At 39.4% G+C, this 13,607-nt stretch overlaps 1 protein-coding gene across 3 annotated transcripts in view; it reads right to left on the minus strand.

The window, feature by feature from the left end:
• The window catches only part of GPC6 (glypican 6), a 1,087,460-nt gene that overhangs the window by 82,863 nt on the left and 990,990 nt on the right, over positions 1-13,607 (minus strand). For 2 of the 3 annotated variants that reach the window (XM_032864157.1, XM_032864159.1), the window contains exons 6-7: positions 6,325-6,468; positions 2,096-2,125 (exon numbers count right to left, since the gene is read on the minus strand). In XM_032864157.1, coding sequence (XP_032720048.1) covers positions 2,096-2,125; positions 6,325-6,468 — 174 coding nt within the window. The remainder of the gene's footprint in view (positions 1-2,095; positions 2,126-6,324; positions 6,469-13,607) is intronic. The other variant, XM_032864158.1, reaches the window with a different exon arrangement.

Consider the following 13,607-nt stretch of genomic DNA (forward strand, 5'->3'; position numbering starts at 1 on the left):
TTACCAAAGGTTCATTTTGAAAATGGAACCGGGGTGTCTCAGTAGGGTTTTGCAGTAAAGAGATAAAGCAGGTTTGGGCAAGTCTGGGCAGTTCATGATTTGAAGGGGACCGAGCGGCAGCCCTTTGTTTGCTGGGGTGAATGGGGCATAATTTATGCAGCAGAAGCAGAGGCTGAAAGCCAGTCTGGCCTTGACCCATTTATCTTTAGAAAACTAATTAAAGTGGAGAATCTGGTTTACTGTTGTTATTGAGGTTTTAGTTTTTTCTGCTCAGGCCAAGCAAAGACTGAGGGGTGTGTGTGTGTGTGTGTGTGTGTGTGTGTGTGTGTGTCTGGGTGGAAGGTAGGAAATATCAGTTTCACCTAAAAACAGTGGCTGAGGCTCTAGATAATAAAGCAGTTTCTTAAATACAGCCTGACATCCTTTTGAAATGCAAAATAGTGGATTTAGCCGGATGCAGAATCCTTTGAGGTGACAATGAAATGCCATGGCAATTTAAAAGGAACAACAAGACAGTTTCCCGAATCCTTACAACCAAGAAGTCCTAAATCACACCAAAATGGCCCCAAAGAGGCAGAGAAGAACATTTTTATGACCAGCGTTTTACTCTGAAACTGGTATTAACCATCAGGCAGGAATGATACCAGAAAGTGAGCTGCTTTGTCCGTTTTGTTTCAGCATAATAAAATAAAGTGCATAACTTGATATTTTGCAAGTTCTTACATCTATATGCAATAATGTCAATAATTCATGCTTCGTACCGATGTCCAACCAGTGAATTTCCAAAGTAGCTGTAATTTTGGCCCAGTTAAGGAAAATGGTAGGAGGCCTACAGGGAAGGCAGGCAGGCAGAGTGGGGGTGGAGGCTGATATTCAATGAAGTCGTTCCTCTTGGAGGGAAAGCTACGGGGCCCCTGATAACCCTAAGATAAGGAGATCTGACTGGCTAAATGGCTGGAAAACTTGGAGATATCAGGACAATGTTGTTGAGAAAGGTGGGCACATACTATCTGAGCTGGAGCTCCTCTACTTTTATCAAATGACAGGAACCAAGAGAACCCTGATTTGTCCTACCCATGACGTTTGTTCCCCCCATTTCCCATTTAGCATCAGGAGACCCTAAGCCATCTGTCTTCCCTGTTCCTTCCCCAAGGTTTCCTTTTCCAGAGTATTCCTGTTCTAGATTTATCTCAACTTTCTTTTTTCATTCAAACTGCCCTGAGCTCAGAGAACTGTGATGATGAATGGGAATATGACTCAGGGGACAATTCCCTTGTAAAAAAATGAATGTTAACAGAAGTATTCACTGCCTGAATTTAAGGACAAGCAGACATAGGGCCCTATGATGTCATAGATGGGCTGCGTGAATAAATATGTACCCTCCAGGTGAGAGTCATGTTTATTAAAAGGCATTATCATCATGGGATGTTAGTACGAAAACCAGATTAGAAAACTTAACTATCTGATTAGTACGGTTAATATATAAAGTCAGGTAAGATATCCTTGGTGCGCCATCCTCACACAGACCACTTTGTGGTAAAAAAAATCTCCAGGGTGCCCTCCCTGAATGTCCTCCGAGACTTCAGTAAATTCGAGAAGGAAGAAAAAAAAAAGGAGTAAACAACTCATAACAAACTATTTCTTAACCCTAAATTCTCTGTCCTCGCTAATGGAAAAATTAGCTCCTTATGCATGAGAGCTGATGTTGGTTTGTTGTTATTATTAGCGAGGCAATTATTCACTCAGCACAAGAAGAAAAAAGCCAATATATTCTATCAGGGAAGAGCTAGTTTTTCAGGCAGACTACACATAGTCTGAACATTGGGACAGAATTTAAATCAGCCACCAAATGAGTTAGTCTAACACAAAGCTTAGATTGAAAACCTTGCCATTGGGAAAGAATACCAAAACGGCTGTTAACCATAAATACCAAACAGAGAGGAATCCGCTCAACCCATCGGTCATGTGCGGTGTTCAACGCGCTCTAGACAGTCAGGAAAGGGAAAGCGGAGGGGGCATTTCTCAAGAACTCTCTGAAATGACTGTATGACGACAAATGAGGATGAGAGTAAGAAAAAAGAAGACCAGAGCTTACACTATGTTGCATTGTCCTCCACACAATCCTCTGGGAAGCAAGAGGAAAACAAATTTAAAGGAAAAAGAAAGAGAGATTATTCTATACATAATAGCACAGCACAGGTATAACATTTAGCTTTGCAGGCTGACCGTTGTTCATTGGTTTATCATTTGATGTCAAGTGATAAATCTGGCTGGCATTCCACCCACCCCCACCCCAGACTCCCTCAGAATGACCAGCAGAATACTCAAGAAGCCTGTACAACACAGTCCAATGTTGAATACTTACTGGAGGTTCATTGGTCTAATTCATCACCAACTTCATGAATTAACTTCCACATCTGTTATTTTTTTTTTCTTTGAAATCTACTTTTATAAAACACGTTCTTCTAAGATACACCATTTAAAGTATATTTTGCTCTGATGAGTCCCTGGGGTAAGTAACAGACACTCCCTGCCCCATGTGTCCAGGAGTTATAGAGCATGTTTAATAATCTGAAATATCTCTGTATTCTCAGATCTTCACACTCGAGTTCTTTTTAGGTTGAGGTAGTTTTTACAGTCTGTACTTCCAGTGACATTCCAGTGGAAGTTTTTTTTTTAAAAACCTCATAGTTTCATGTCAAATTATGTAAGAGAATTTATGAAGTATAAACTTAAGAAAAAAAGGAAGAAAAATTGATCTTTTGCAAATAATCACCGCTGGCCTATTTAACTGAAAATCAGTAACAGTAGGGGGACAGAGGGCCCCTAGGTTGGGTGTTGGTAACAGGAAAGACATGTGACTGTAGGACCAATCTGTTAACCAAAACACTTGATGGCACTTGTATCTTCAGCAAACCACGGTTGCTGGCAGGAAGGACTGTGATAGTCTTTGATGAGTCAGCTTTTCATCAGCAGCTGAATTTATACAAATGTATTCATTCATTATTGGATAATAAAAATAACTTCAGGGTAGTATGTCTGAAAGCCACTGATGACCTAAACTGATTTTTATGCCCATATAACTTTAGAAGAACAATGGGAAAAGCTTCCTAGTGATATAAAAGAATTTACAAGTTCCTTAAACATCTAATAGAGGTCAAATGGTGGAATTGGTGTATTTTTAAGAAAGAGTTTTATTTTAATTATTTTACATAAGTTCTAGCAGCAGCTGGCCCAGGTTGGGATTAGGAGCTTTACTTCTAAAACAATACCCATAATTAATTACCAGTTCACCGAAAATATAAGAACACTGACCAAAAGATTCCCAAGTTAATTAAAACAGGTACTCATTTTAAGTGATAGTAAGAAGCAACTCCCCAAGGGCTTTATAATTTAGTTATTTTCCCTTTGGCAAAAGCAGTGGGGTGACTGGGATATTCTTCTGCTGCCGCTCTTAAAGCATTTTTCCCTGCTGAAACACTGACAAATTAAGGGAAGTCTTTCCCAAATATCCTCCTTTTCTGGGACACACACTTCTTATAAATATTCAGGAAACATCTCTTCAGAAGAGAATTAAAGCAGGAGTAGGTAACATGAGACTTGTTTATAAACAGTCAAAATAAGGGGTACTATGTGGCAGACCCATCAAAAGAGGTCACCAATGCATGCATCTTGAAGATGATTTGGTCTGACTGTTAACATATAAGCTGTCACGTAAACAGTTGGTGCGAGGTAACTGCTTTATCGTTCCACTTTTCAGAAATATGTTGAACCCTCCAAGGGAAGAAAGCCTTGGGGGAGCCAAGGGCTGCAAAGGAAGTTTCTGATGTTAGCTTTGGGCCTAGTCTGTGTTTTTCAAGAATAACCTTGTATAGTTCCTCTTGATGTGGAAACAGCCCCTTGTCCTTAGGGACTGGGGAAATGACTCCAGGTCACTTTACGGCTGCTTGTGAATTACAAATCACTAATTCGTACAATTTGGGAATTTCACTCAATAAAACCTTAATAAATCTGCCATTCTCTCTTACAGAGCCCAAAGCCACACCTATGAGGAAGTTAAGTACTACGTGCTGTCAGAGAATATTTTAGAATAAAACTGACTTATTGATTTAAAGTCCTGTGCACTGAATCTGGCCCTTATGCACCCAGTCTGGTCTTTGGTTTTTACCCATGATCATATGATTAACCATTACTGATCCTTTTCAGAAAAAAAATGGATTAAAATATATTTGGGGGGGGGCGCCTAAAAACAGAAGAGCTTAAATCAATTTGTTATTTGCCAATACTCTTCAAGATCTTTGCATTGGGGGCATTTTGAAGATCATCAGTGAATTTCCTTTCTAAAAGAGGGTTCAAATACTAATTTCCTTATCTATCAGATATTACACATCAGGTGACAATCAGAAAGCTTTAATGCTTTATTTAGGTTGTGCTAAATTGCATACACACTGCAAGACAAATATTTTTCTTGCTCTATCTCCCCTGTTTGAGTGTGTGTGTGTGTGTGTGTGTGTGTGTGTGTGTGTGTGTGTATCTATCTCTCCTGGGGAGGAGAGAAAAGTGTGCTTGTTTCAAAGGGAAAAAAACATTAATCAGTAGTCATAGATATCATTATATTGATCCAATTCAATGTAATTTTAACTAAGTGCATAATGCACCCAAATTGTTTTTAAATTTTACTTTATTGTGGTAGGAACACTTAACAGGAGAGCTACTCTCCTAACAGATAGTGAAGTGCACAAAACAAGATTGTTATCTGTAGGCACAATGTTGTACCGCACGTCTCTATGATTTACTCATGTTGCACTGTGCCCCAGTTCTTAAATTAGAATTTATGAAAATTCCAAAAAACCCTGCATTATTCCAATAAGTAAGTTAGAGCCAACTAAAGTGGAGAAAACAAAAAAAGAGAAAGAGAGTGAGAGAGAGAGAGAGAGGGAGGGAACTCAAACCCATACTCACCATTTATGCTCTGGTGAAAAGGATCTTAACAGACAGAGTTGGTAAAATGAAAACTCAAACAATGGGCTGTCATGACAACATCCAGTCTTTAAAACAATTGGCTAGTGGTTCAGGGGACTCTAATTGGTTGTTTAAAAGAAGAAAGGCGACTACTTTTAAACTCTTCCTGAAACTGGGAAAGAAGAGTCAGGACCAAGGTAACATAGAAGGTGGAAGCAATACCCAGACGAGTCCTTTTTCAAGAGCTACACTGGAGAGGGGTTTTATTTGCTAATAAACAGGAATAAATTATAACATAATTTAGCAGCTAATGACTTCACTTACCCCTTCACTTTGGCTCCTTGTGGTAGGCCTTTCTGCTGTAAGTACATGTGATTTTTATAGACTGAGATGCTGAGATGTACTTACATGGAGGCCACACTCAACCAATTTAATCTTATGAGTCCTACGCTGCGGAAGGATAGTGACTACAATGATAAAGTAATTTATAACAGTGACTAATAAAAGTATTTTCATAACCAGAAACCCTGGAGATCTGAGTTTATATGACATAATCAGATGTGGTTCAAGAATTTTATGACCTTAAGGTTTTATCTGTTAATTTTACATCAGGATAATTGGAAGGCAATGTGAACCGTGCTAACAATTACAGGTATATAAATTGTTTATAGTGCTATAAATTGCATTGAAAATAATTGGGCAGTATTTCTTTGAAATTATGAGCTTTTCATTTTTTACAGCAAAATTTGATTTTTAAAACACATTTTAAAAAATGATGTTTACTATGTTTATGGTTGTATTTTCCAAGTGAATTGCTTTGCTGGTAGATATCGTTTGGTCCCCTGACATACATTTTAGTGGATTAAAGGGTGACTATTTTTAAGGCTTCCAACTTTTAAAAGAGACACAAAAAAGAAAAAAAAATAGTAGTAACATTGACTTGGGATCTCTTGGCAAGGTCTTTCAAACAGAAAACTTTACACACAAGAAGGCAGAATAAAATCGCACTGTATCATAACTAAATAAGTAACAGAAGCAGGTGAGGAAGAAATGTGCTATTGTAATTATATCTCTGGAAGATATAGTAACTTAGTCTTCAGATTAATATTTCAGAAGATATATGAAGTTGAAAATTTGGCCACCGCCTGAGTGGATTAATAGTGATAAGATGCCTTAAATAATCTAATTCATGACCTAAAAGGAAGATCTCATTATTTTTCAATATTCTAATTAAGACCAGGAGCAGATATAAGAAGGAGATGACTTTTACAACCAACTTTTTCAGAGTCCCATCACGTCTCCTGAAGAATAACCTTGGTAACAGAAAGTGTCCACAATGGCCATCAATCTGAGAGAACTCACCAGCCGGTCCAAGCTTGTGCCTGCAGCAGTCGTGGGTCTCTCCTCAGGATTGTAAGGCCTGAACCGTGTATTAAAATTTTCAGGAGCTGAGCGAGCAGATCGGAGGGCTGGAGCAGGTTTGGGTTGGCCACACCCCTGAAAGACCTGCAAGAACCATTGAAAGGTTAATACAGTTATACCAGGAGTTTCTTCACGAGATCATGGTGCAGAAGCAGGCAATGCAGTGGGTGTCCCATTTTTCACGGGACCCTACCTCGAATAAACTCTAATCTCTAAATTTAAAGGGGGACAACTGCTAATATAATAAGAACCAACTAGACAGATGTAGGGTGCCTGACTCTATGCCTTGACTCTTATTTTCAACACATATACTCAGTCCTCGTTATTTACGGATTCTGTATTTGTGAATTTGCCTACTCGCTAAAATTACTTTGCAAGCCCCAAATCAATAGTCATGCACTTCTGTAGACGTGGGCCTCCATGTAGAGTGGCCCTACATGCATGGTCCCAGCTGAAGCTGAACGAAGTGATTTTCTGCCTTCTTGTTTCAGCTGCCATCCTGAAAACAAGTGTCCTTTCTGTGGCCTCTTCTGTGCCCGTCTTTCGCATTCTTGTGCTTTTACTTGCAATGTCCCTGTTTAAGATGGCCGCCTGAGCTCAGTGCTAAAGGGCTGTCTGCTGTTCCTGAGCACAAGGTGTAGTGCGCTAGGCCTTGAGTTCAATATTGATGACTCCACAGTACATGCTAAATAAGGTGTCTTTAAGAAGAGTTACACATAGGTTGCCTATTGGTTGACGAAAAGAAGGCTAAAAACTTGCAGGAGCCTAGCCCTGTCTTTCCAGCAATTCAATATTTGCTAATTCTGTATTTGCAGCCACTTTATGAAACATAACTACCACAAATATTGAACATCGACTGTATTAAAAGTAGGAATTGCAACAGCTACATATCAGGGCTAAACGAACGTGACTGAGATGTTTTCATGTACTTGAATCTGCCATGAGGCAAATATCCAAGTGAGATTCCCATGACGGTGACAGAAGTATTTCGTGTCCAGCACCCATGGCCAAATAACCTGGGCGGCCCCACTGTGGATAAGGAAAACCTGTACTTGGAAGAGTTCTTTGAAAATACTCTTTGGAGCAAAGTTGTAGAAATAGGACAAGCCAACGTGGTGAAAAATCCCTAGAAGGACAGCTCCTTCTAATTTTGTTGTTGACAGCTGTTCATGTGACAGTTGGGTTTGCTGTGGGAAATCAGACATTTTTGTGTAATGATCTTAGGGACCAAGCAGTCAGCTCTTTCCCACAGCGATTTCATTCAGGGTGGGGTGGGGACAGTTCCTTGGCTGTTTTTAGAAGCTTCCTACTCTCTGCTGGTTATCAAGAGATAATACCTTTACTAAAAGGACAAAAACTCTAGTCACATTTTCAGGAACTTTTGATGAAGTTGAACTAGACGTTTCCTCCATTTTTCTACAGGAGGAGGTGATTCTACTCTTTGCTACTTATTTCGGTTAGCTTTCTGGAACTATTTGTGTTAGCTAATTCTTTTTTTTTTTTTTTTTAAAGATTTTATTTATTTATTTGACAAAGAGAGAGAGAGAGAGAGAGAGCACAAGCAGACGAAAGGGAGAAGCTGGCTTCCCACTGAGCAAGGAGCCCGATGTAGGCTTCAATCCCAAGACCTTGGGATCGTGACCTGAGCTGAACCCACTGGGCCAACCACACACCCTGTGTCAGCTCATTCTTAACCTGCATGTGTGTGTTTAGAACGCATGCATGCCTTTCGGTTTTGTTATTTAAATCTGCTTTACTCTAAAATAAGCATTTTTCATCAGGCATATTATGGGATTCCACTGAAATACATAGAGAGCTCTCCGTGTGCCATTCCCAATGACAAATTCCATCTCCAGACACAATCCATTCGGTGTTACCATTCCAGCTTATTTCTCTTCGGTCGTATTCAAAAGTTCTCCTTCAACTCGGCATTTCAGGGAGCAGGAGCACTTTGTCTTGGCATACTTTGAGATTGGTCTTAACACACTATTGATTATTCTTCTCTCACACAATTTCTGAAGCTGATGGTGTAAACCAGCGTGATAAAGATAGTGGGCCCTTTTCTCCCTAGTGCCTAAATCACTTCCCAGTGGCAAGGTCACTGCTGATGGAGGACATTAACATTTCCAGAGCTCCAGGGTTTTGTTGAGTGTGCTATTGCAGCTTGCTCCAGATATGACAGCTGACTTTTAGAAAGTGGAAAGCCTAAGGCAAAACAATGCTAATGGCCTTGCTGAGGATTTCTTGAAGTCGGGGCACTGAAAGAGTTAACAGACCTTCTTAATTTGCCCTTTGGGAAAAATCTGGCTCACCAGTTTAAATTAAATCAAAGGAAAAGAAATGCCCTGAAAGAATATTAGGGCCCAGGGGAGATAACTCATCATAACAGGAAAACCTTACCACGTGTTTGGTTTTTTTTTCTTTCGGGAGTGTTAATTATACAGAACGTGAGTTAAGTCAATATAGCCTAGGAGCCTTTTTTTATTTAGATCAGGTTTGGATTTTTAAGGTGGCTTGAGTGCAGACATTGCTCAGAGTATGATCCAAACGGAAGAAAACACTGCCTTGTAATCATGATGGAAAGGACACCTCACCTCAGAATCAGCGGGAGACCTACGGAAAAATCTGTCATATGTCAGGATATGAACCTTGAAGGTCCCTCAACAGATTCTAGTTCACCCTTAGGCAAAAAGGCATGTCATAAGGAGACCCTTCCCTGTGGAAGGGGCATGCCAAGAGGTCAAGAGTTGGTTTTCGGAACTTTATAGGATCTGAATGGAAGAGCTGGCAAGGAGACGGGCGTGCCCACATGCTCAGCAAGGATGAGCAGCCCTTGTCTGATTCTCACGGCAGAGACTGTACCGTAAGCAGCCTCTATCCCCTCTATCCATCTTATTGCTTAGATGAGTCACAAACTGAAAAGCAACGCCTTCATGTATCACACGTGCAATCTGTTAGTTAGACAACATGTTTTTAAAACCTGGGGTTTGGGTGCCTGGGTGGCTCAGTTGGTTAAGCAACAGCCTTCAGCTCAGGTCATGATCCTGGAGTCCTGGGATCGAGTCCTGTGTCCGTCTCCCTGCTCAGCAGGGAGTCTGCTTCTCCCTCTGACCCTCTCCCCCTCATGCTCTCTCTCTCTCTCAAGTTAATAAATAAAATCTTTAAAAAAATAAATCCAACCTGGGGTTCATGGAATGGATGATGAAAGGAATTCTTACGCAGGACATTCGGATCGTCTCCGACCATTTTCTGAGCTTACTATAGCCGCAGTATTGTCAAGACAAAGCTCTGTGGCTTACTCTAAAGGACCAATAAGCCTTTTTCCTGGTGGTTTAGAGCACCCTAATATATTGTGTTTTGAATAAGGGAAGAAACAGATGAGGGATAATGTGGGTCAGTTAGGTGAGAGGTTTAAATGAGGTTAGCTTCCATGAGAATCAGTAGATCAAGATTCTGTTCTGAGGGGTGGTCAGGGCTGGAGATGTAGGTCTGGGACACTAGCCTAAGAGGGTATTTAAAGCCCAGGCAAGTATGTGGATGAGTGCAGGTGCGGCTGAGGACAGCCCAGTGCCATGCCAACATTCAGGTCCTCCCTGAACCTCAGTTTCCTCCTCTGTCAAATGGGATACTAATATTATTCCTTACACTGTGATGATAAAATGCAGTACGTAAGGCAGGAAAACAGAAACCAGCATCTGGAAAAGTAAGGGCTTGACAATAATTAGCTACTTAACGTTATTCTACAATCGTTTTCTTTCTAGAGGTTTTGTTTTCTGAGTTAGGACATTTGAGGGGAAAAAAACATCTGGGCTGATGTTTCTTCAATGTTTTCCACAAAATAATATTTCCAAGGGTTGTTAATGGTTGTTACATGAGCAATAAATGCCACGCGTCCAAGTGAAGTTAGGTATTTTGGCGGGACTTGGTCATATGAATGTGTGTTCGGACTCATCAAAAGGGAGGTCCTTTGTAGTAACTCCTAGTTTGACCACAGGCTCCCCAGAGGGTGCGGGAGCTTCTCCCTGGATGGGGTCTCAGGGAACACACCGTGGGCTGCTCTGTGAAGTCTGCCCTACCTGACCAAGGGAAGTGGTTCACATTCAGACACATTGACTTAGAGGAGTTTGTGAATCCATTCTACCCGTCACTATGTTCTTTCTCTCTCTCTCTCTTTTTTTTTTACATAAAACAATTTTTTAAAGTTGAATTATATTTGACGTATGTTATTATATTAGTTTCAGGTGTACAACATAGTGATCTGATATTCTTACCCACTGCAAAATGATCACCTCAATAGTCTAGTTACCATCTGTCACTATAGAAAATGATTACAATATTATTGACTATATTCCCTATGCTGTACTCTATATCCCTGTGACTTTTTTTTTTTAAATAACTGGGCATCTGTCCATCTTAATCCCATCCACCTGTTACACCCCCTTTCCTTCTGGCAACTATGCTTGGTCTCTGTTATCTATTAGTCTGTCTCTGTTCAGTTTTGTTTGTTTTGTTTTCTAGATTGCACATATGAGTGAAATCATATGGTATTTGTTTTTCTCTGATGTATTTCACTTAGCATAATCCCTCTAGGTCCCTCCCTGTTATGAAAAATGCAAGATCTCATTTTTTTCAATAGCTGAGTAATATTTATATATATATATACATTTATTTTTATATTTATATTCATATATATTTATATAATATATATAATATGTATAAATATATATAAATATATTATATATAAATATATATAAGTATAATATATAAAGTTATATTTATATATTATATTATAATATATGATATATAATATATGTTATATTTATATTATATATGTGTATATATATACACATTTTCTTTATCCATTCATCTATTGATGAATAGTTAGGTTGCTTCCATATCTTAGCTATTGTGCTGCAATAAACATAGGGGTACATATATATTTTCAAATTAGCATTTTTGTTTTCTTTGGATAAATATCCAGAAGTGAAATTCCTAGATGGCATGGTAGTTCTATTTTTAATTTTTTAAGAAGCCTCTGCACTGTCTGTAGCGGCCGCACCAATTTATATTTCCACCAACAGTGCTTGTGCCCTCCACCACTTTTAATTCAAGAGAAGAAATACGATTTTTAAGACACTAAAGGTCTTTTCTCTGCAACAGAACAGAAGTTTCTGGAGAACACAGTTGCAGGCGAGCCGCCTCATTGTAGGAACATATCATTAGCTTTATTCCTTGAAGAAATAGGATCAGTATTATCTTCTGCCTATCTTCCTCCAAGGGATGTTGTAAGAGATAACTTGTTGCAGTGGTCCCCTTTATTCACAGGGACTATGTTCCAAGACCCTCAGTGGATACCTGCAACTGTAAACAGTACCAAGCCCTATATATATGATTTTTTCCCTATACATACATACTTGGGATGAAGTGTGATTTATAAATTAGGCACAGCAAGAGATAAACAACCATAGCAGACAATAAAATTGAACGATCATAACAAAATACCATACTACAAGTTATGTGAACGTGGACTCCCTCTCTCTCAAAATAGCTTATTACTGTGCTCACTCGTTTTCTTGTGACAAGGTGAGGTGGTAAAAGCGTACACGAGATGAAGTGAGGTAAGTGACATAGGCGTTGTGACACGGGCATTAGACCACTGGAGACCTTCTGATAAAGGAAGGTATGTCAGAGGGAAGATCATCTGCTTTCGGACCACGGCTGATCGCAGATAACTGAGACCACGGATAAGGGGGGGACCGCTCACTGTAATCTGGCCAAGTATTTGGCCGTTGCACTGTAGACGGATGCTGCAAATGCACTACGGAGTTGTCCTTCCCGCTTAGTGGGCTTGCAAAAGCTGTGGGTTTGGGGAAGATATCTGGCTCGTGAATTCTTTCTCTTAAGAGGATTACTAAAATGTCTCAGAAGTGTGCTGGCATTTTGAGATTAGAGAAGCTGACATTAAAGATACAAAGTTCTGAAAGGAGAGACATTTTATTGTTCCAGAGAGGCGAGAAAGAGAGGAACGTGTGGTGACAACAGGTTTGAGCGCTGTGTCTTAGGTTTTTCAATATAAGACATTTTCCTTTAAGAACATCTCAGCATCTTAACATACTTCCCTTAAAACAACACGGTGTGCACTTTTTTGCAAGCCCCCATAGCTTCATGCCTACGTCTCTTTGTCTTCTGAGTGTTGATTAAACATTCACAAAAGTCATTCTGGCAAGCTGATAAGCAGTGGCTGCAGATCAATTCCGTCTCGGCTCCAGTATTTAAAAAAAAAAAAAAATTCTATCCTTTCACTTTCTACTCAGTGGGTTCCTATTGTGGCGGGATGTTGCTGTTCCCATATATCATTCTGAAATTTGCAAACAGAGCTCTCATCTTTTATATTAATATGGGTGGCAGTGAATGCTACCTAGATTTAATTGGACCTGATATTTTGAGAGTAAGTCATGTTTTATTTACTTATTAGATTCTAATTTATATTACAGTGTTAATGAGTGAACTATCTGTCAGATGACCACTTGGGGAATTCAAATCTATCCCATTCGTTCCCAAGGAAACAGAAGCGATCATATCTGCATCAGCTCTCTCTCTATTTTGGCCATTGTTTGCATGAGAGACAGCTGTGGCATAAGAAAAAGGTCATGGGCAGGACTCTAAAAGCCTGGAGTACCACCTTCAGACCCTCTCCTTATACCTGTGTGACTTTTGGGTAACATGTTCTTCCCAATCCTCAAGGATGCTGGGAAGATAAAATGATATGATGCTTTGAAAAGACACTGAAAAAAAACTGAGGTATAGAAATGTATAATCTTAACTGACATAATCTGTAATTAAATAGCACAGTAACAGATAACAAATCAGATCTATGGATGATACAGACTGATGCATGAATCATTTTTTATGAAGAATTGGGTCTTTTACATTTTGTTCACGGCTATTGCTGAATCTCAGAATCTGTAAGAGTTCCTAGCATATAGTATGTGCTTTAAAAAAAAATAGGGCGTGAAAGATTATGGATAAATGAAATTTTTAGTTATAATTTCACCCTTTTGCAAACATTTATGGAAGGCAATTAGCAGACAGATTTGGGTAAGGCAGGATCAGAAAGAAAAGAGAACTTAACACTTATTCAATGTCCACAATGGGCCAGACACTGTACTGCATGTTTTATGTACTCTATTGCAAAGAATCAATTACCTCTTCAAAATCAATTT

The sequence above is a fragment of the Lontra canadensis genome, unplaced genomic scaffold, assembly GCF_010015895.1.
Source record: "Lontra canadensis isolate GAN:19392208 unplaced genomic scaffold, GSC_riverotter_1.0 scaffold26, whole genome shotgun sequence".
Classification (NCBI taxonomy): domain Eukaryota; kingdom Metazoa; phylum Chordata; class Mammalia; order Carnivora; family Mustelidae; genus Lontra; species Lontra canadensis.